Source organism: Protopterus annectens, chromosome 2.part2, assembly GCF_019279795.1.
Source record: "Protopterus annectens isolate FY-2018-M chromosome 2.part2, PAN1.0, whole genome shotgun sequence".
Classification (NCBI taxonomy): Eukaryota; Metazoa; Chordata; order Ceratodontiformes; family Protopteridae; genus Protopterus; species Protopterus annectens.
In genome coordinates this window covers 505423590-505444922 of record NC_056730.1, presented here as the reverse complement: position 1 = coordinate 505444922, position 21333 = coordinate 505423590, and the positions used below count along the sequence as shown (strand labels likewise).

The 21333-nt window shown below is 38.1% G+C and overlaps 1 protein-coding gene across 1 annotated transcript in view; it reads left to right on the top strand.

Moving 5' to 3' along the window:
- Positions 1–12598: 12598 nt before the first annotated feature.
- Positions 12599–21333, top strand: part of LOC122795965 (endoplasmic reticulum resident protein 29-like) — a 117157-nt gene continuing 108422 nt past the window's right edge. Inside the window, exon 1 of the mRNA XM_044064447.1 lies at positions 12599–12766. Within this exon, the coding sequence (XP_043920382.1) occupies positions 12635–12766 (132 nt within the window). The 5' untranslated portion in view covers positions 12599–12634. The remainder of the gene's footprint in view (positions 12767–21333) is intronic.

Below are 21333 nucleotides of genomic sequence, written 5' to 3'. Positions count from 1 at the left end.
TGTAATAGGGAATGGGTGGTGGCAAGCTGAAAAACAGGTATATAGTTACTAGGCATCTCATCCAAAGGAGGACAATACTCAGGACTGCAGTACCCCACCCTCTTAAAATACAACCTACATGCTGTGGGACTAGAACCTATAGCCCTCTACATCAAGATGCAAGTATGCTCCCTGCTGTGCTACAAACACTGCTTTAAAAGTCCATATCACAGTAATGATACAATTTGCTAAACAAAACAGTTGCACATTTTAAGCAGACTTAGCATGAGCAGCAGCAAACATCTCTTCCCTTGAAGCTCACAATTCCTTGAAAATGCACTTGAAAATAAATTCCACCTGCTAACTCTAAATAGGGCATTTCACTCTCTCTCTCTCTCTCTCTCACACACACACACACACACACACACACACACACACACACACACACACACACACACACACACACACACACCATGCCTCTCAATCTCTTAGCACAAGAAATCTGGACAAAGCCTGTTATAATGTTGGGGACAAAGGCCCAAAACTAGGGACACATTTAGAAATTTGCTAGACTAACAGGATTTGTGTTAGAATCCATTTTCTAAAGGCTATGAAGTCTGAAACTCAAATACATGTCATTATTTAGTAACTTTAATCCTTAGCTCATCCCAGTGATTTGTCAAAAGAAAAAAAACTGAATTTTTATGAGGAACAAAAATATAAGGTAAAAAATCTTGACATTCTGTGAAAATCTGTACAGTTGAGAGGTATGACACACATGTACATCCCTCTACCTCCTTAGAAAGTAGAACAACAAGGTTTGAATTAGAATGCATTTTCTGACAATATCAAGTCTAAAATTCAAATGTCTGCCATTATTTTCTGACTTCAGTCCTCAATGATTTGCCAGAAAAGACCACAAGTTTATGAGAAACAAACTGAAAATATGAGGCAAAAATCTAGATAATTGCAAGGTATGACCCCGCCCCCCACACACACTCCTACCACCTCTTTCTTACAAACACACACACACACACACACACACACACACACACACACACACACACACACACACACACACACACACCTACCTCCCTATTACAAACACCCTTTTGCATAAATCTAGTATGCATCCCCGACATGTTAGTAGAAATGCATTGAAAGGGCAAGCTCTCAGAGTGATGAGGCTTCATAACAGAGATATAGATCTCGATGATGCACTTTCCAATTTGAAACATGACTTTTCTGAGAGAGGTTATAATCCTTTAGATATTAATCAATGTATTAAGGAGGCACTAAAGAAAAGGAAGGATAAAGGGAAACCCTACTTTTCAGTGAGAGAAGATAATGCTTGTGATACCGTCTGTAATCTGACTAGAAATGTTATGTATAGACCATTACTTACTTTTTTAATAATATTAATATAGTTTGTGATATCTTTAAGAAACATCGGTCTGTTCTGTTGACTGACCCTGACATTAAGAAAGTGATTGAAACTCATCCTAAGTTTGTGTTCAGGAACCATCTGTCATTAAAATGTCAGCTTTGTTATAGTAAGTTTGATAGAAGTGCTGTTGCTGTATCAGATCATAAAGGTACCTTTGCATGTAACTCTTGTTCTGCGTGTAAACTGATTTTTACCTGTACCTCTTTTATTCATAAGTCCATTGAGACTCATATTACTTTCAGTTTTTTTGTTAATTGCAGAACGAAGAATCTAGTTTATTATGCATCCTGCTTAGCATGTGATGCTTTTTGCGTTGGTAAAACCAATCGACTTTTCAAAGATAGGATATTAGAGCATCAGAATGATATAATAAAAAGAAGGTCAACAAATGCCTTAGCTAGGCATGTAAGGGACTGTGAACCACAACATTTGTTCAAGCTTTTTGCTTTAGAAATTGTTTCCTCTAATGACAGGGCAGGTGATTTGAAGAATAAGACTGAATATAAGGAACAGAGATGGATTTTGTATTTAAAAGCATTTGTAGTCCCAGGTCTTAATGATGGGGTATCTCTTAAACCTATGTTGAAAGCCCGTCCACTTAACCACTAATTGCATGGGCTCTGTAGTTTTTTTCATTATATCCCTGTCTTTATACAGTGGTATTGTTGCACTTTTCTTCTTCTTTTTTACAAATGTGTGTAGCCCGTGTAGCTTTTTAATATATTTATATGTATTTGTTTATCTAAGTTTTTTGTGTTTATAGTTATTTGTTTTTTCCATGGTAGTGATTACCTTTTTGTTTTACTTATTCTTATGTCTTAGATTGTTTAGCTTCGTTTTTACTATAGTTGAGGTTAGGTCTCTACTTTATTACTACTTGCATCTTTTTTAGAAGCTTGTTGATTCATTGGTTTTATGTAGTGATATTTCACATGAGTAGGTATCTGTTTATAAGGCATATTTAGTGTCTTAATATTATTATACTTTTAATGTGTGTTTTGTCTTTTTGTACGTGTTGGCATTGTATTATCTTGTCCTTTTTTGGCTTGTCTTTGTGATATATTGTCCGAGTGTTTAGTTTTGTTTGATTTTGTCATTTTAGTTTTCTTTATGGTCGTTTTTTGGGAGTTGCATGATCTATGTGGATAGTTGGTTATTATGTTTTTCTTAGATATACTTGCTTGTTATTCTTAGTTTTGATTACTTAGTGTTGCCGAAACACGAACTGTGTATTTTTTGACTGGCTGCTTTGTTTTAGCCATTTTTTGGGCTAGTATTATCTGTAGCTTTATTGGAGATACGACTGTTTTGCAATGTAGTGGTTGGTCACTTTTAAGGCATTCTCATTAGCGGAGAATTTTTGATATACACTTCTGTTGGAGTAAGTCTTGTTTGACACTGTTCATATTATGGAGGTGTCATGTCTTACTTTATTAATAGAATAGCATTTTTTAGTGTTTGTTATAAGTTATTCTGTAAGCTAATACACATATAAACTATTTTCTTATAGATAATTTTTACGTTTATGTTTGATCAGTACATTTTTGACATTTTTCTGCTTAACCGGGCTTATGCCTGTATTTTATGTTTTAGTGTAGTTTCTGATTAGCTTTGTCATGTTTTCTTGGCAATTGATTGGTTTCTGTTATAAGAAGCACTATTGGAGGCGCTAGGTGTAGGAACAAGGCTGATTGGTTACATACTATAGTTTTCCTTATTGGAGTAGAATTCCTTCTATGCATTTTTATTGGAATGAGTCTTTTTGGTTTTATCATGCCCCGATTAGTGTGTTTAGGTATGTGGAGTAGGATTAAGTATATAGACTTATTCTGGAGCAAATTTCTTATGACCATGCTCATGCCATGTAGGTGTTGAAATCTTAATGCAGCAATGTTTCTTAGCTTTCATTGTATAATATGTTGCAATTAAATATTTACCCAATTATTTTATTTTATTAGTGCGTTTTATCCTTAGGGGTTAATATTTATAGTTTTGATTGTGATATCTTCTACAAACTGTCATGCTGAGATCATGCAGACTCTTAAAATAGGTTTCAATTAGTTCTTTTAGTTTATTTCGTTGTATGATAGGCTAATCTCATTTGAAGCTTATTCGTAGGCATTAATATTGAGATTAATTGCTTTAAAGCCTGAACAAATATTTATTTATTATATTATGTGAGTATATGTGTGCATTTTTTAGAGTCATATCTACAGTTGTGCTTGATCACTATATTTCTTTATCCTTTTTGTCTTGCAGAGTTCATGTATTTGTTTATTTTTTAGTGTAACATTTGATTGGCTCTGTCACTTCTCACTATTTATTGATAGGTTAATGTTATGTGGAGCCCTATTGGAGGTAATAGTTACAGGAACAGAGTTGATAGGTTAATCACTATTTCTTCTCTTATTAGAGCAGATTCTTTATTATGCATTCTTACCGGAGTTCCGCTGTGGCGACCCCTAACCGGGAAAAGCTGAAAGAAGAACATTGGAACGAGTCTCCCTTGATTTTATCATGCCTTAACTGGTATTTTTTTCTTGTACACAAATTTGATTACAGCTTTTGAATATTTTATGTTGCTGAAAGATTTTATATGCAGAAGATTTTCTTTTACTATCTGTTAATATTATATTTTTCAACCACTGACAAGTGCTTGCTGCCGTTTTTGTTGCTGATTGGCTCTGTGCAAGTATGGACTTATTACCTTGCCTCTGGTTGGTTTAATATCTTTAACTTATTTTGTTAATGGATTGTTCTACATGTGATTTTTTAGCATAGTGTGATTGGTTGCTTTCTGCTTTATATATGTGCTTAGTGTTTTCTTTTGTCATCTGAAGAAGTGGTTTGTTTATACCGTGAAAGCGCTTACCATTTTAATAAAGACGTTTGCCTTTCAAAGTCATGGTAGCCTGGAGTTTATTGTTTCTACTTAAAGCACACACACCCCTACCTCCCTCTTACAAAATCACACACAGAGGCCTACCTACTTCTTGTAAACACACACACACACACACACAGAGGCCTACCTACTTCTTGTAAACACACACACAGACCTACCTACTTCTTACACACAGACACACATGCACACATACATACAGACATGGGCGCCCGCAGGCAGGTGCAAGGGGGTGCACTTGCACCCCCCCCCAGAACCGGCTGCCTGAGAAATTAATTTTATTTTAATAAAAAAAAAAAAAAAAAACTTCTTATTGTTTTTTGTTTTTTAAAGGGCGTTCCTCTTTAAGAACAGGTGTTTGTGACTTGTTTTCATCTTCTGTGTCAGTGCAACCGATGGTTTACCTCTTTGTCTTTCGCGAGCCTACTGGGAATTTGAATTCCAGAGGATGTTTGGACTGCGGACGCACCAGACGAATGTAGAAGTGAGAGGTAGGTGTGTGACAATGTACCATCTTTAACAGTGCTTGTGCACTGTGTATCTTTAAAGTGTAGTTGGTGCTGTCGCCTGCTCAGTCATGTAGGAATGTTTAAAGTATTTTTGCATGATGTGAAACTATAGTCTACAGTCTATAATTTGCATTTTATACCAACTATAGGTTCATGGCTTTAGGGGAGCGAACAAAATGCGGCTAAGAATGTTTTCCATTAGTGCTGTATTCACATTGATTGGTATATCAATGTTGGTTGTATGAGGAGCATGTATTTGGTTTGTAACCGTTAACATTTTAAGGCAAATTACAATCAGCAGGTTCCACTCTGCAGTACTCAAAAGTCTAAAGCTTTAAATGAATGCCATTTTTTTCATGGTGTGAATTTCAGTAGTGCAGTAATTTGTTTAACATCGTTTTCTGTGAATACGCACTGACTCTTGTATTATAGAGTTTAACTCCACAAGACCCATCATTACCTTTACCAGGTTATACCAGTTCAGCTTACTTTTTTTAGTTGGTATCCATGTTTAAAACAAGTACCATAGCATGGGAGTTTATGCACTAAACATGCTGTGATGCATAATAGAATGAATGATGGTGCAGAGTGTTTTTATTAAAGTTGCACACAAGTATTACCAAGTGTTTCATCGTATGTTTTCTTAGTCATTAGTGTTTGAGTGGTGAACCTTTAAGGGGATGTATTTGATCCAGGTTTTACAGGCACAAGACCAGCCTCCATTCCCATTAATTGGTCAAGCGGTCAATTGTACACAGAAGTTAGCCTCTAGGAGGGGAGTAATTGTAGGTAATAACCTGTTTTGCTAAAGTTTTTGAATAAAATTCCATGAAAATTTAGTTTACTGGTTGTAGATGAGCATGTGGGCTGCATTTATCCTTGGATTGAAATTATAAAGCCATTTACTTTGTAATGGATCATTAGTAGCTTTACTTCAAATACTTTTATTTAAAATGAAGGAGGTTCTGTCAGTCTGTGATGAGGTCTCAAGAATTTAAAGCTTAATCTCACCCTCTCTTTCCTTATTTTTATTTTTCCCTTTGCAGATCTAATTCTGACATAAATAAAACTGTTAGTTCTTGTCATCATACTTTTCTAGTGAATTGAGAAGTGTCCCATGTTAGTAGACTGATGCTGACTTGCATGCATACTTGGTCAGAATTTTTATACAGTCTGTTGTTGGAAGGTCTTATTTATTATTTTTACTTTGTTTGCTAGTATTTGACATCTAAACTTTGTGCAGGAAGAATTTCCTTGTGTTGGACCTTTTTGTCCGAGACTGCTGAAGTGCTTGTTTTACTGTGTATGGGAAGAATGAAGTTAAGACGGTTAAGACCTGGGAGAAGGATGGTATCTAATTCCTTAGCTTAGGATTCATAACTGTATACAGGCTATTAATATTCATTAATTATTATAGCAATAACCCACGCCTGGGTGTGGGTAATGCTGGATTTACCCACGGTTGGTGTGGTTTGGTCATGGGGGCGAAGCCTGAGTGGCCAAACAAAGACAACCGTGGGTAAATCTAGCATTACCCACACCCAGAAGTGGGTTATTGCTATTATACAATGACATTATTTAAGAAAAAAAATAATTATTTTTCTTAAATAATGGCATTGTATAATGCCTGCTTGCTGCCCTTCCACAGCTGTCTGATATTCTGTGGCAGTTCTGATGTACTGCGCATGCGTACGCTTATGCAGTACATCAGAGCTGTGGGCAAAAGCAACGGAGAACGCAAGATCTCTGTTGCTTTTTAAAAACTGTTTCGCTATGTTAAAGGAGTTTAACATAGTAAGACAGCTGTAAAAAAAGCAACGGAGAATCTCCGTTGCTTTTTTAAAGCTGTCTCGCTATGTTAACCCCATTTACATAGCGAGACAGTTTTGAAAAAAGCAACGGCGAAAGCAAGATCTCCGTTGCTTTTTATACAGTGTCTCGCTATGTTAAAGGAGTTTAACATAGCGAGACACCTTTAAAAAAAGCAACAGAGATAGGAAGATCTCTGTTTCTTTTTTTAAAGCTGTCTCGCTATGTTAAACTCCTTTAACATAGTCAGACAGTGTCTAAACAGCAACGGAGATCTTGCGTTCTCTGTTGCTGTAAAAAAAGAGTTATACTAATGGAAAAAGTCTGGGTGACCGGACCTTTTTCCATTACTATAACTCTGATTTACAACGTGCACGCTGACCAATCAGCATGCACGTTTTGGAATATTAATGGGGGGGTCGTTGTATAATGATGTATATTTTAGTTTATTCTTTGAATATATTTGACTTGTTTCATTCTGACAAAAAATGTACAGGCATGAATTTGGTTAATCAACATTTAAATCAGTGTTGCATTATCATAAGCTATAGGGGTTATTCCTTACCTAGGATATAACCACCATCCACCTTTAAGAGGGTCACAGCTTTCTTGCTGACAGTGCTTTATATCTGTGGGCTTTGTTAAACTGATTGTTAGCTAACCATCTTTTCAAGGCTCTGAAGATAATTCCTCTAATGGGAAATAACTAAATTTATGTCATTTTGCCGTAAAAATGTTTTTTGTGGAAATTTGATTAATTTTACGCTACAAAATGATTTTTGTGGGACTGTCATGTTACTGAAGGGATTTTTACTTGTCTAATGTTTGAGTGGGGAGGAAAAGGTTGTGTAAAAATATTTTTATTGATGTATTCTATCTCTGTGTAGTGTGTGTGTGTGTGTGTGTGTGTGTGTGTGTGTGTGTGTGTGTGTGTGTGTGTGTGTGTGCACATGCTCCCGTCCGCCTGGGAACTCAGGTTATGCTTTTAGATGCTAGGGGTAGGATTTCTTTCTTCTAGGACTGCCAAAGTTTTACTGCAGAACTTTGATGTTCCTGCCCAAGGGTTTACTGACTCAGTCAGATTTTGCAGTCTCCTTGTGAGACTTCTTTCCCATATTGAACACTAAACAATTGTCTGTCTCTGTGGTTCTTGCTACTCCTGTCTGCAAGAAGAAGAAAGTTAAGAAGTCCTTGGGTGCCTGTCTGCATCACTGCCTCAGTCATTGGTGAGTGACTCTTTTGTGGCCAAAGCTGTTTCCTTGGATCATCCATCTTTTGCCTTCTGGTTCCCCTGGGTGCAGCTCTTCAGGAAGCCATTGATGACTCGGAGATTGACATGTTCCCTGCAGCTATAGTGTTGATTCATTGGGCAAGGAAAAACACTTTGGTTGACCTTCCGGGTATGAGTGGTTGAAGGTATACTGCTTAGCTGGGGTAAGGTACCTGATTCCCAGGCTAGTGCTCCTGCCATGAGTCAATCCCTTTCCAGGGATTTCCCTAGGAAGAAAAAGCAGAAACTTAAATATGTATCTTCTCCTGTGTCTGTTGTTGAGTCAGGTCTACTAATAGCACCATTTAAAAGAGGGAAAAACTTGGCTAGGCTTGTAAGGGCCTCAGGGCAATTAGCCTAGTAACCTCTTATGATCCTGCGATGCATGGTTGTAAGCAGTCTGCTGTCTAAAACTGTGAAGATGCAGCCTGCACTTACAGACATTCCGTTGGCCTAGACAGAGCGAGAAAGAGAGTTTTTTTTATTTTCTTTTACGAATAATATGGCTCTTTGTTTGCATATATACCTACAAAATCTTGCATGTTAAAGGTCAAAATAAACAATAAATTATATAAATCCTTGGAAGTATGACCGTATTTATGAAGTAATGTATGTATTGTGCTATTTTCTTTTCTTAAAAATGTTTATTGGTTGTGGAAAACTTTCATACCTCACAATTCAGATTTTTGCCTCATATTTTCAGTTTGTTTCTCATAAAATTGTGTTTTTTGGCAAATCATTGAAGACTGAACACAGAAAATAATGGCAGGCATTTGAGTTTGACTTCAAATCCTCAGAAAATGCATACTAATGCAAACTTTGTTGTTCTATGCACTTTCTAAGGAGGTTGGGGGATGTATGTGTGTGTCATGCCTGTCAGCTGTACAGATTTCCACAGAATGTCCAGACTTTTGCCTTATATTTTTGGTCTGTTCCTCATAAAAATTCTTTTTTTTTTGACAAATCACTGGGATGGGCTAAGGATTAAAGTTACTAAATAATGACATGTATTTGATTTTCAGACCGGTATCCGCAGTGGTGGTGCTGCGGTAGCGTTGTCGCCTCACAGTAAGATGGTTCTATTCTCAGCTAGAGCGTCTTCTGCGTGGATACGTGCGTGAATGGGTGTACCTTCGTTGAAGGTTGTGCATCAGGGCTGGCAACTCGGCACGTAAAAATCTACTGCCAATCATTAGCGGACTGGAGTTCCACTGTGGCGACCCCTAACCGGGAAAAGCCGAAAGACACAACAACATTTGATTTTCAGACTTCATATCCTGCAGAAAATGCATTCTAACACAAATCCTGTTATTCTCGCAACTTTCTAAATGTGGCCCTAGTTTAGGGTCTTTGTCCCCAACATTATAACAGGCTTTGTCCAGATTTTTTGTGCTAAGAGATTGAGAGGTACTGTGTGAGTGTGTGTGTTATATATTTAATATAAGAGGAAGGTAGCATACCCCTCAGCTGTCCAGGTTTTTGCAGAATGTCCAGATTTCTGCCCCATATTCCTCCTGAGCTTTTCTCCCCGGGCCTCCACTGAAAAAGGGATTTTGCACAGTTGGACTATCCCGGTTAACAAATGCCAAATAAATAAAAAGGATTGAAGTTGCTAAATAATAACAGACATTTGAGTTTTAGATGTCATATCCTTTAGAAAAATGCATACTAACACAAATCCTGTTATTCTACAATTATTAAGTTCATGAGAGCAATATTTATAATCCGTCCCTATTTATTTTAGGCTTTGTCCAGATTTCTTGCACTAAGAGGTTGAGGTGTGCATGTGTGACAGTGAAATGCCCTATTTAGAGTTAGCAGGTGGAATTTATTTTCACGTACATTTTCAAGGAATTGTGAGCTTAAAGGGAAGAGATGTTTACTGCTGTTCATGCTAAGTCTGCTTAAAATGTGCAACTGTTTTGTTTAGCAAATGGCATCACTATTGTGGTATAGCATTTTAAAGCAGTGTTAGCACAGCAGGTAGCATACTTGCATCTTGATGTAGAGGGCTGTAGGTTCTACTCCCACAGCATGTAGATTTGTATTTTAAGAGGGTGGGGTGCTGCAGTCCTGAGTATGTCCTCCTTTGGAAGAGATGCCTAGTAACTATGAACCTGTTTTTCAGCTTGACACCTATTCCCTATTGCAATATACCAGCTTACCATGTTTTTAATGTAACATAAGGCAATTTATTCTTTAAGGGCAGCAGGCAATGAATTTGTAGATGAAACATTGAAATATAAAGCTGTTTTCTAGCAACAACCTCTTCATTAGTTTCAGATCTCTTTAATGTGGAATTATTCAGATGACTTTTCCTTCTGCAGACATTGTGCATATTGATTGATATTGGTGGATTGTATGACAGACGTTTGAGTGGCCCTTTATGGTTGAAATGTTCTGAAATGGGCAGGTTGTCGTCATTGGTTCATATGATTTGTTTCATTGCTTAAAGGAAAAATGTTCAGAACTATAAATTTAAAACACACTCTTAACAAGTGGTGCTGTATTATACAAGGGATATAATTCAGTTATTATATAGTATAATTAATACAGTCAGGAAGGTGAATCAAAGAACTTTTGCATGGTTCTAAAAATGTGTGCAAGGAGCATATGATTTGAAAACAGCCCAAAGGTAAACTTGCCACCGATCAGATGCATTTTCTTTGAATGTGGATTTCAATGCTGTTTCAGTGAATGTGGGTTTCAAAGGTAGAGCGGTTTTAATGCCAAGTCTGTTTTCATTGTAAGACTATTGCTTTGTTTAGGTTTAGTAAATGTCTATCTGTGTTTGTGCTATAAAATTTGAAATAAAAGTTGTAAATGAAATCCAAATATCTGTAATCATTGTAGAAGTAAAGCATAAAACAGTATGCACACTGAGAGATTTGAACAGTGTCTATGACAAATGGGGAGAAATATCCAAGTAATGGGACACTGTAATGGCTGCGTGGGCGGGGCTCTGGGTTTGCACCCCCCTGCAAAAAAATCCTGTGGGCTCCCTTGCACACAGACCTACCTAATTCTTACATACACATACACACACACACACACACACACACACACACACACACACACACACACACACACACACATGCACACCTTCCTTTACCTACCTACTTCTTATATACACGCATACACACCCCTACCTATGTACTTCTTACAGCCACACACCCCTAACTACTTCTCACACACACACACACACACACACACACACACACACACACACACACACACACACACACACACACACACACACACACATGAACACACCTACTTCTCACTTGTACCTTCGTCCACAGTCCAAACATCTTCTGGAATCAAATTCCATGTGAGCGCAGAAGATGAAGACATAAACCATAAGTCGCACAGATGCAGCAATGGACGCAAAGGGTATTCTTAAAGAAGAACACCTTTAAAAAAAAATTTTTTTTTTTTATTTAAAATTTAAAAAAAAATTAATCTCCAGCTAGCCAGTTCTTGGGGGGGGGGTGCAAGTGCACCCCCTTGCACCTGCCTGCGGGCACCCTTGGCCTGCAATATAAATGTCTTCTTGCTATCATCCCACACTATTACCTTTATTTGCTCCAAATACCTTGATTCCTTTGCCAGTTTTCTCCAGTAATTCCACCCCCCTCTTGCCTGTGTTTTGTACCCATACTTGAAGTCATTCGTATTGGCAAACTCTCTATTCTTGTGTTGGGTTAGTTCTTAGAATACTTTCTATAACTTTATGAATATAATATTCTATATGTTTTTCATTATTTTCCTCGAGGATCTGCATCCAAAATCCCACTCCCTCTTTATTTCTTGAATTTCCTCCCTACTTCATCATCATCCCTTTCCACTTTGAATTATAACCTTCTGCTTGTGTTATGTATACTCTCTTAACCATGTGGTGCCTTATGGAACATCAATCATCAAAGCTGCAGTTAATTAAGTGGGCTTTTGTCTCTGTCATAGCTGATGGCAAAGTGCAGATTATCCATGTAAAGTCTAGTGGCTGAAATTTTCTATTTTTTTTGCCCCTAAGTAATGGCTAATGACCATCAGAGCACCTTTTTCATCCAATGTCTTCTATAATTATACTACTGGCCCACCCTGATGGCATTGACAACACATAAAAATAAACTGCATAGTATTAAGTACACTCAGGCATTACGTAAGTACTGACTTCACCATTCTATGCTTTAATATTCCTCTTAGCTCTTCTTTTGTGGGGGACTGCAAGGGATGAATACTTCATACTCCAAGCCACCATAGCACAGGAACAGAACATAGCTTTGCTCAGTATTATAAAAATGTTGCAGAAGTGACAAATGGCTGTGTTGTTGCCATGGAAAAAGAGAGGCCTGATACAGGACTGGATGTGAAATTTATGACATGACTAAAATCTGGCATGGACGTTCCTAACAATAGAAAGTATTACAAACTGGTCTACATAAGAGTAGAAAAGTAATGCTTCTTTTACTAATTTAAAATTGCATACAATATGGGAAAGCATGGGAGTTACAAGCTGGAAGTTGGGGCTTACAGTGATAAAAGAAGGAAGACAAAGACATGCATCATTCACTTCACCCTTTAATGCAGTCCTTTGTTTTGAAAAATACTCAGTCTACCTTAAAAATGTTTCACCAAGCTAGCCAAAGATTCCTTGACTCAGTGCTGTGAAAGCGAAACTGAAAGCTATCCACAGCTACATGAGTTTCTAGTTTACAGTCATGGCTACCCCTCTTAGAACGCAACAAGTTTATTGCTACTTTTGTCTTCTTCTTACAGTTGCTGTGTCATGTACTGAAGGAACATTAAATGTCAATGGCTCAGTTCGTCTGGACCTCATCACATTTTATAAGGTAAAATAGGATTATTTTGCTCTTCCAAGTGGAAAGGGAATGAAACTGTTTGGAATCAGAAGACTTGAGACTAGGATGCATGGTATATATATATATATATATATATATATATATATATATATATATATATATATATATATATATATATATATATATATATATATATATTTATAAAACTTCTATTTCAGAAATGGTGCAGCATATTCTGACTTTCTCTTCTAAGTGTTGCTCTGTATTTGTGATGGCATAGAGAAGTGGCATGTTGAAACACCTTCCCAAATAATACTACCCCACACCTTCCCAATTATACACCAGGAGTGCACATTTGTACTCTTCCATGCCCTTTTACTGCTTTCTTCTTCAGAAGAAAACTGTAGCTCTAAAAATGAAAAAAAGAACTTCTCAGTCTGCCTGGTCTATGATGAATATGTGAGATCTGCAATAATAAGTTATTGCCATAACTACTTGTGCTCCATAGTATTTGCCATTAATATGCAAATTAATGATTAATGTCTAGTAATGTAAATGTGGGCATATCTACAGAGAATACTTGTACTCTACATTCATTCTCTCTTAACATCTTGACTGCTTTTTATCTCTCACCAGGCTTGCCTGATGGCTTCACTACCTTTTCTCAACTGGCCCATTTGTTCTATGAGAGCCACGTATCTATAGCCTAGGCAAGGATGACATATATATTCCTGCCTGGGGTGCCTCATTAGCCTATCTATTTTATTTATGGCAAGAGTTAAGTGGTAGGATGCAGGCCAACTGCCAGGTCTGAGGGGACGACCTACCCTACTCCAAGTAGAACCCCATCACCCTCATGGCACCTCCACAGCAGCTGTTTTACATCAGAGGGTTTATCTCCACATGCTGTCTGGGTGATGTGGATGAGCACATTGGCAGCATGTGCTCACAGATTTATATTCCAAGGGTGCTACACCTAACGCTCCTGCTAGGTGTTACCCAAGTGGTGAGCAAGACCCAGCTCCCTGCCTCCAGGAGTGATGAGCTGACAACAGCTGTTTGCTTCCATAATCTATATATGCTCATGTATGCTGCAGAGGACATGCACTGCATTTATTTTACATACCAGCTGCAAGGGTAAGTAGAGCATAGAAGCATGTCTGGCTCAGTCAGCGCCAAATGCCAGGCACACACTGTCCTGGTGCATTATGGGTAATCCCTTAGATTTGTTCAGGTGTGATCAGTCTGGCACTTATTGAAATGAGTATCTCAGTGATCTGGTGCCACCACACAAACTATCAAACAAACAAAAACAATAATAAATACTTCCACTACATTGCTTCAAAATTCTGCTGCTGCAAGTCCCCCAGCTGAGCAAAAATGCATGAAAATAAAGAAAACGCATACCTCTTCTTAGAAAACTTTACTCCAGCCAGGAAAAATATCTCCTTGAAATCCAATCATATAAAAATGAAAAAAAAAAAAGTCAAAACTTCATGGCCAGACATTAAGAAATCCAGACCCGCCAAAGTAGTAAGAATAAAAAAGTTCCCAAGTAAGCCCTTATTCCTAAGTTTGCTAAGTTACAAGACTCCTAATAATATCATAATACTATTAACCACATAAAAAGTCCGGAACTGCAGCTTTAACAACCACATGCATTATTTACCTGTTATCTCTTAGCAATAAGGTGTACTCCAAGAAAGGGATGCATCTTAGTGTTCTTTTACAAACACAAAAAAGTTACAAAAAAACACAAAAACATACAAATGAAGGTGGCTAAATGAATATGTAGATATCAGCCAGTGATTAGAAAGCAGTTTATGCTTGTAGCAAGGCATTACCCTAAAGGTCTGCAAGTTTTCACCAGTTATCTGTCCTGAAAGAACTGGTAAAGCCAGAATATGCAAATAAAGAAACACTTAAGCACATTGCATACTGTTTGAGATTTAAATAAAATTGTCCTTAATAGCACCCTTGTAAGATGGAAGTAGAAGCCGTCAAACCACTTACAATACAAGCAATGTCTGCAATTGCCTAAGGAGTATCTCTCATAAATCTGTGTTTAAGTGACCACTCTTCAAACAAGTGTGCTAACGGTACAGGAGATGGCACCTACTGCTGTGTATGCCATGCATCAGAATGCCCTGATAGGTGATATCTGGGGCTTTGTTTAGGCTATCTCTCTAACTATGAGGTTATTGATAAGTAGCCAATGAGCAAGTAACAGGTGCTCATCCTGTATGATTAATATTCACCACGTGAGTCCATACAGTTAATGGGGAAACACAGTCCCACTAGAGACAAACATTTACATATCATTGTATATACTTTTTTTGTGACATTTCAACACCCTATGGCTGACATAATAGGGGTGTGCTAAGCTGCTGCCGCTCACATCCTGAATAAATTCCTGCCTGTGTTAACTAAAGTTTGCAGCTACATCAGCCAAGTGCCTAGCAGCCATGAAACAATTCTTTGATGTGCTGTACTTCAGGCTGCACACATATCACAATAAAGTCACTCCTGCTGAAGATGCACAGAAGCAATAACCAGAAAGGATGGCATTCAGTAAGCTGTCAGAGTGTGTGTGTGTGTGTGTGTGTGTGTGTGTGTGTGTGTGTGTGTGTGTGTGTGTGTGTGTGTGTGTGTGATAAATGCCATCTGTTCACCATCCTCACTTTCTTGCATCAGAAACATATAATACATCATATGGACAAAGCAGGGATGTGTCTAAGCAAGATCTTGTTTTGCTGAATTCCCAATTCAGGTATCTGGACACATCTAGGGTGGGCTGCAACATAGATGGTCATTATAAATGCAGTCCTGCATGGCATGATAACAAATATAGTGGCTGTCCAGTCCTGACTAGCCAGTGGATGAACAACCAGCCACAACGAGGAACTGAAGAGGCAGAACCCAATCTACAAGAGAGAAATATTTGCAGTATCCCTGCACACAAGCAGTAGGGCAATACTGATACAAACATAGATGCCATACCATGACACATGGTATGTACTATAAATACATAGAGGGACCTGTTTTTTGCACTGTCACAGTTTACATGATGTTACTAGGTGAGTGCATACTAATTTACACATAACCTGATAAAAGCTGGCATGAGATACTGCCTTTGTTTATAAACATCTGCTTTTACAATGGCAGGCATGACAGTCATCATCTGTGGAGACAACAGGGTGCAAATAGGACACATCAGCTCAGACCCCCCCCCCCCACACACACACACACGGAACCATGAATATATTATACAACATAATGGCAGGATACATCATGCCACACAGATGGTCATAATGAGACTTTAGTTGGGCACCACCTGCAACAACAACCCATTCTGAATACTAAATATCCACACAGGGAGTATTTTCACCATCAGCCATGGCCTTACATCATGGGCTACATCAGGTCATCAGGTTAAACAGCATGAGGAAACACCAAGGCTAAGAGGTCTGCCATGGCATGGCATGGCATGCTTGGAACTAACTGTAAGAAATGGTATTACTGTCTTTAACTTGCAAAGTGATACCTCCTCCAGCTGATGATAAGATCTGCTGTATATCAGAACCATGTTCATTCACATCTGTTCTATATTTGTAATGAGCATAATTTCCATATACCATATTACAAACTGAATTAAATAAACATTATTAGCTGCTGCTGTTATGTTTGGAGAGCTTGTGTTTAGTCTGTGAGCACAGTTATGCAGTGAGACATTATTCTTTCTGTACCTTCGATATACCTGATATGGTATCTTTCAGCTCAGTGTAAGTGGCTAAGATATGGGAAACACTGTATAGGACACCAGTTAGGTCAGCACAGGAGCTCGTGATCTGCTGCTGCTACAGGTGCATGTGGGACTGCAACAGCATATGAATTGGGAGTTGGTCAACATGCATTCTGTACACATCATGGTCACCCTGGTCATCACTGCTGACATCCCCACCTTCCCATCTGCTTTCCTATTGTATCTGAGCCTTGGTCTGTGATTTCTATGACAGATAACCTGGGGTGAACACCATCTCTTTATATGTCCACACTGGAGACAGTGTTTGCAGAGCCCTCGTGTAGCCCTGTGTCATTTAAATCCATTGGACTAGAATGACTAAGTGCTTTCCTTGCAGACTAGAATATCAGGGTCTCCATGTGCATCAGCACAAGGTGCTAGTGTGTCTAGCGCAACAGTAACCTGTGCCCAGTACTATGTCCTAGGAGGATGAAGAATTATCCAGACCCACACCTGCTGGTCAAGGGACATGTACTCAGCTGTGTGACTGTAGGGATATTGACAGTTTCTCATTCAGTACTAAAGATAGTCATATATGCAGTGTGTACATCCTAGATGTTATGGATAAAAAGAAAGTAACATATACCCGCTAGCAGTGTTACTGTTACATGACACTCACAAATATCAGAATAATATGGGCTCTACATGCAAGGGGACTGAGTGTGTGCTGTGAACAACACCTTGATGGCCCTATAAAATAGGCATATAAGGTGTAAAACAGATGAATGCAGTACAGTGACCATGCATACAACAGCTGATATGTGGTATATTTGCATATCTGTGAACAACACCCCACTGGCCCTACAAAATAGGCAGATAAGGTATAAAACAGATGAATGCAGTGCAGTGACCATGCATTTAACAGCTGATATGTGATATACTTGCATATGCAGTATACCCGGACCGACATTATTATCCGACACTGCAGAGACAGCTAATTCTGCAGTGTATCATACATTTTCAGTAGACATAATTTAGGATACACATGCTAGGCCATCTATGAATGCCACAGCATAAAAGTGCATGTGAATGTCTCCTATCTGTGCTTGTGGGAGGAACACCTACATTAGTACTATCTGTAAACAGCATACAGTTAGAGCCATGACAAATAAATCATACATGGAATTCCATGGTCTCATGTAAATGTGTTGGTGGGGAACCACCACTTGTGGCATGCCTGCCAACCTCAATATCACTTGTTGTTTTTGGCCATGCATGTCTCTGACATGGTAGCAGCAGGTTAGCATTGTGTGGACTTACTCACAAAACATGTTCACCTTTGGGGCATTATCTTTTCCGTGGTAATCACCGTGACCACGCTCACTATCCTGTCTCAGTAGGGCTGCGCCCTAACTGGCATACTGCCTCAAGCAATGCTTCATTCTTTGACTCCCTAAAGTTATCATGATGTAGTCTGGCAAAGATCATCATCTAGAAGGTCACATGCTTGCAACATGTTAGAATGTACATCACAATAATGTTTCAGAATCCTGAAAAAAGCAAATGATAATGAACCAGGTCCCCAAAACTCAATGGTTTACTAAAGCAAAGAACATACAACTTGAGCTAAGTAAGACGTACACCAGGGTCTTTAAATTCATACAGTATACAGTGTGTCATGTCTACTAATGGGCATCCTTATCCATCTCTTATCCTCTATGTTTAAATCATTATTTATGTTAAGTATGACATGCAGTTACCCATCCCCAGAAAACGAGCTTCACATGTACATGTATTTCACAACACAAATAACTGAGCTTCAAGAATGAAAAGTGATGTTAGAAGTTGTGCATTTGTGCAAAATTAGCTAATATACAGAGGTATAGTGCTCATAACTTACATTATGCACAAATAGTCTTTGTAGAAAATTATGTGTGGGTGATAAAGGCCCCTAGTTAAAAACTGTAATGTATGTGTGTGTAAATAGTGTAGAATTAGTTATGTCAGGCAGAGATTTTTTTTTTCAATTAGGAGTACTTTTTTGCTACAGGGTTGCAACTGCAAATGTAGAGAAATTTGTTTAGTTTTGCAATTGTTATAGCTCAGACCTTTTTTTTGCAATGACTACTGCAATTTCCATTGAAGATGGCCAATCTAGAGTGTCTCAACCAATCTCATCTCTAATAATATAATCATAAATACACACACACACACACACACACACACACACACACACACACACATATTTATATATGGTTTACAGTCAAAATGTTGAACGTAGGTTCTGCGAACATGGGAATGTTGAATGGCAAATGGCCGATTCCCGCGTTGCTGAACATTAAATGATTGGTAGTTTATATCAGCGAATGCCACTGTGCATTCGCTGATATGAGCTTGATGTAGTGAATAGAGATTGTGGTACACTGCGGATTGGTAACTCATCCCTTTCCTTACTGTAGTGCGATTTTGAAATTGGAATATATAGTTAGCAGGGGGTGTGGGGGTGCAGGCCCACCTGCAAAAACGTGATGTGAAGTGTAGGAGTGACACTTACCTGGGCTCCTATATGGACACCGTGTTCGATATTCAGAGAAAACGTCGAATCTGCTAAATTTGTTCAACAGATTCAACATTTTCACCTAATTAATATGCAGGGATTTGACCTTACCATTCGATGTTCCGAAAGGTATATTTTTCAAGTTTTTGAGATTTTGATAGGAAACCTATATATATATATATATATATATATATATATATATATATATATATATATATATATATATATATATATATATATATGTATATATATGCATATCCTGCAGTACTGCATTTTATTAAGCAATGGGAAGCTTATTTCATCATCTCATTCCATTGAAACATTGTGAATAAAGATGATAATATTGTTACTTGCTATTTCTTGAATTGTTCAGCATAGGATGGCTGGAGTATCAGTACATTTACTATATTTATTTGAACAAGACAGCTAACTAAAACATGTACAAAGTTAGTCGGTTACACTGTATTAGGTACCACACATGATTGTGGTACATTGAGGGCTAGGAGGCTCCTGTTTATCTTTTCTGTTGTATGACCTTGGCATTACAATATTTAGAGGTGTAGATGTGCAGAAAACTGCTTACCAGTGGTTTGGATTTGATGATTTGGTTGCCAGGGATTAAATAGTGTCTACTGTGGCGCCGCTGAACTGTGGGGGGGGGGGAGGGGTGCAGTGGGGGGGGGTTGAAATACTTTGATTGAACTCATGTTGTATATTTCAGATTGTGTTGCTTACAACAGATACAGACTTTATAGACAGGAAACATGTGAGAGTAAAACCAGATGTACTTTTGGCTTGAGCTCAGTAGATCTGGTGTGTGTGCTTACCTCTAACCCTAGAGGGATTTCTGGGTAGCAGTTCCAACACCTTTGAGTGGAAGAATATGTCTTTAGCAGACTAGAGCTGCTATCCAGAAAATGAAAGTCAGATGAAAGCTGTTGTACCTGTGGATTTTGCCCAGCTTATGTAGGACTCTGTTGGGAGTCTTCCCTACCTGTGGGACAGTTAGCTACTTGTGTTGTGAAGGTGCTCAAAGGAAATACCTCTAAGCATCTGAAGTGTGGGCTGTGTTGTGTGGGAATGATAAGCGAACTTCTGTTAAGCTTTTTTCCTCTACCCTTTTTACCTAAAAGAGAATGTTTTTGTTTATCTACCTCATACATAAATCCATGCTGAATCATGAGAAAAATGAATGATTAAACATGTTTCTATGAATACTATGAAACCTAAAAATAAACAGTTGGTAGAGAAATCCAAAGGGCAGTTTTTGATTCCTACCATGAGCTGTTTAGAAAGCTCTGCAATTTATACTGTAAAAAGATATGAACAGTATATACTTTGTGCTTTGAGCTAGGGATATACACTCCTCAATGACTGAGAAAAAGTTTGAAAAACCCTGCTATATTATACCTGTTGATTGTGAAGCTGAGACTTTATGAACTAGAATCTTTGGCAATTTTGAAGTGGTACTGCTACTGTATGTACTGCCACTTGTACCTGTCTGTATGTGTATTACACTTACTGTGTTTAGCTGAAAATGGAGGAAGTTATTAAAGCACTAGTGAAGGCCACCACAGATGCTGAGGACCATCTAAGACAAATGGCTGCCAGTACCAGCCAGCTTTTACTTAATCTCCAGGAAAAAGAGACACGAGGTGTGCAGCTATTGAGCCACATTTGGTTAACTTGCAACAAGCTTTTGCAGCTTCTGTAATCAATCAGCCACCTGAAGACCCGAATACTAGTTTACTGCTGAAGAAGCTAGAAGTAGGTGATCATTTTGAACACTACCTCTTGGTCTTCAAGAGGTACGCAGCAAGAAAAATGGCCCTAAACCCTAAAACTGCATTTTATCTGCACATCTTTCAGGGGACTCCCTGCAAATCTAAGTAGATATAGAATATGTAAGTGTCCATGATTACCAAAAATGAAAAGGGAACTTTTAGCTAGATCATTAGCTAAGCTTCATAAGAGACACAAGCAGACAGATTTAATTACTGGGCGTTCACTATGAACACATTGCAAAGGTCTCAGAGAGCCGATTTGAAAAACATATTGAGACTGTGCTTAAAACATGATAACAATGATGAAGGAAAACTTGCAGTGGATAGATTTAAGAGGACACTGCATAATTTATGGGATGTGTGTTTCAGAATGATGTGCAAGTCACTATACAGCTAGTAGTGTTATTAGAACATTTGGTATTGTTTGAAAGTGCAATTCTTAAGTCAGTCAAGGTCTACCAAGAAGCCTTCACATACGTATGTATCTATGCCTGTAACTAACAAAATAAGTATG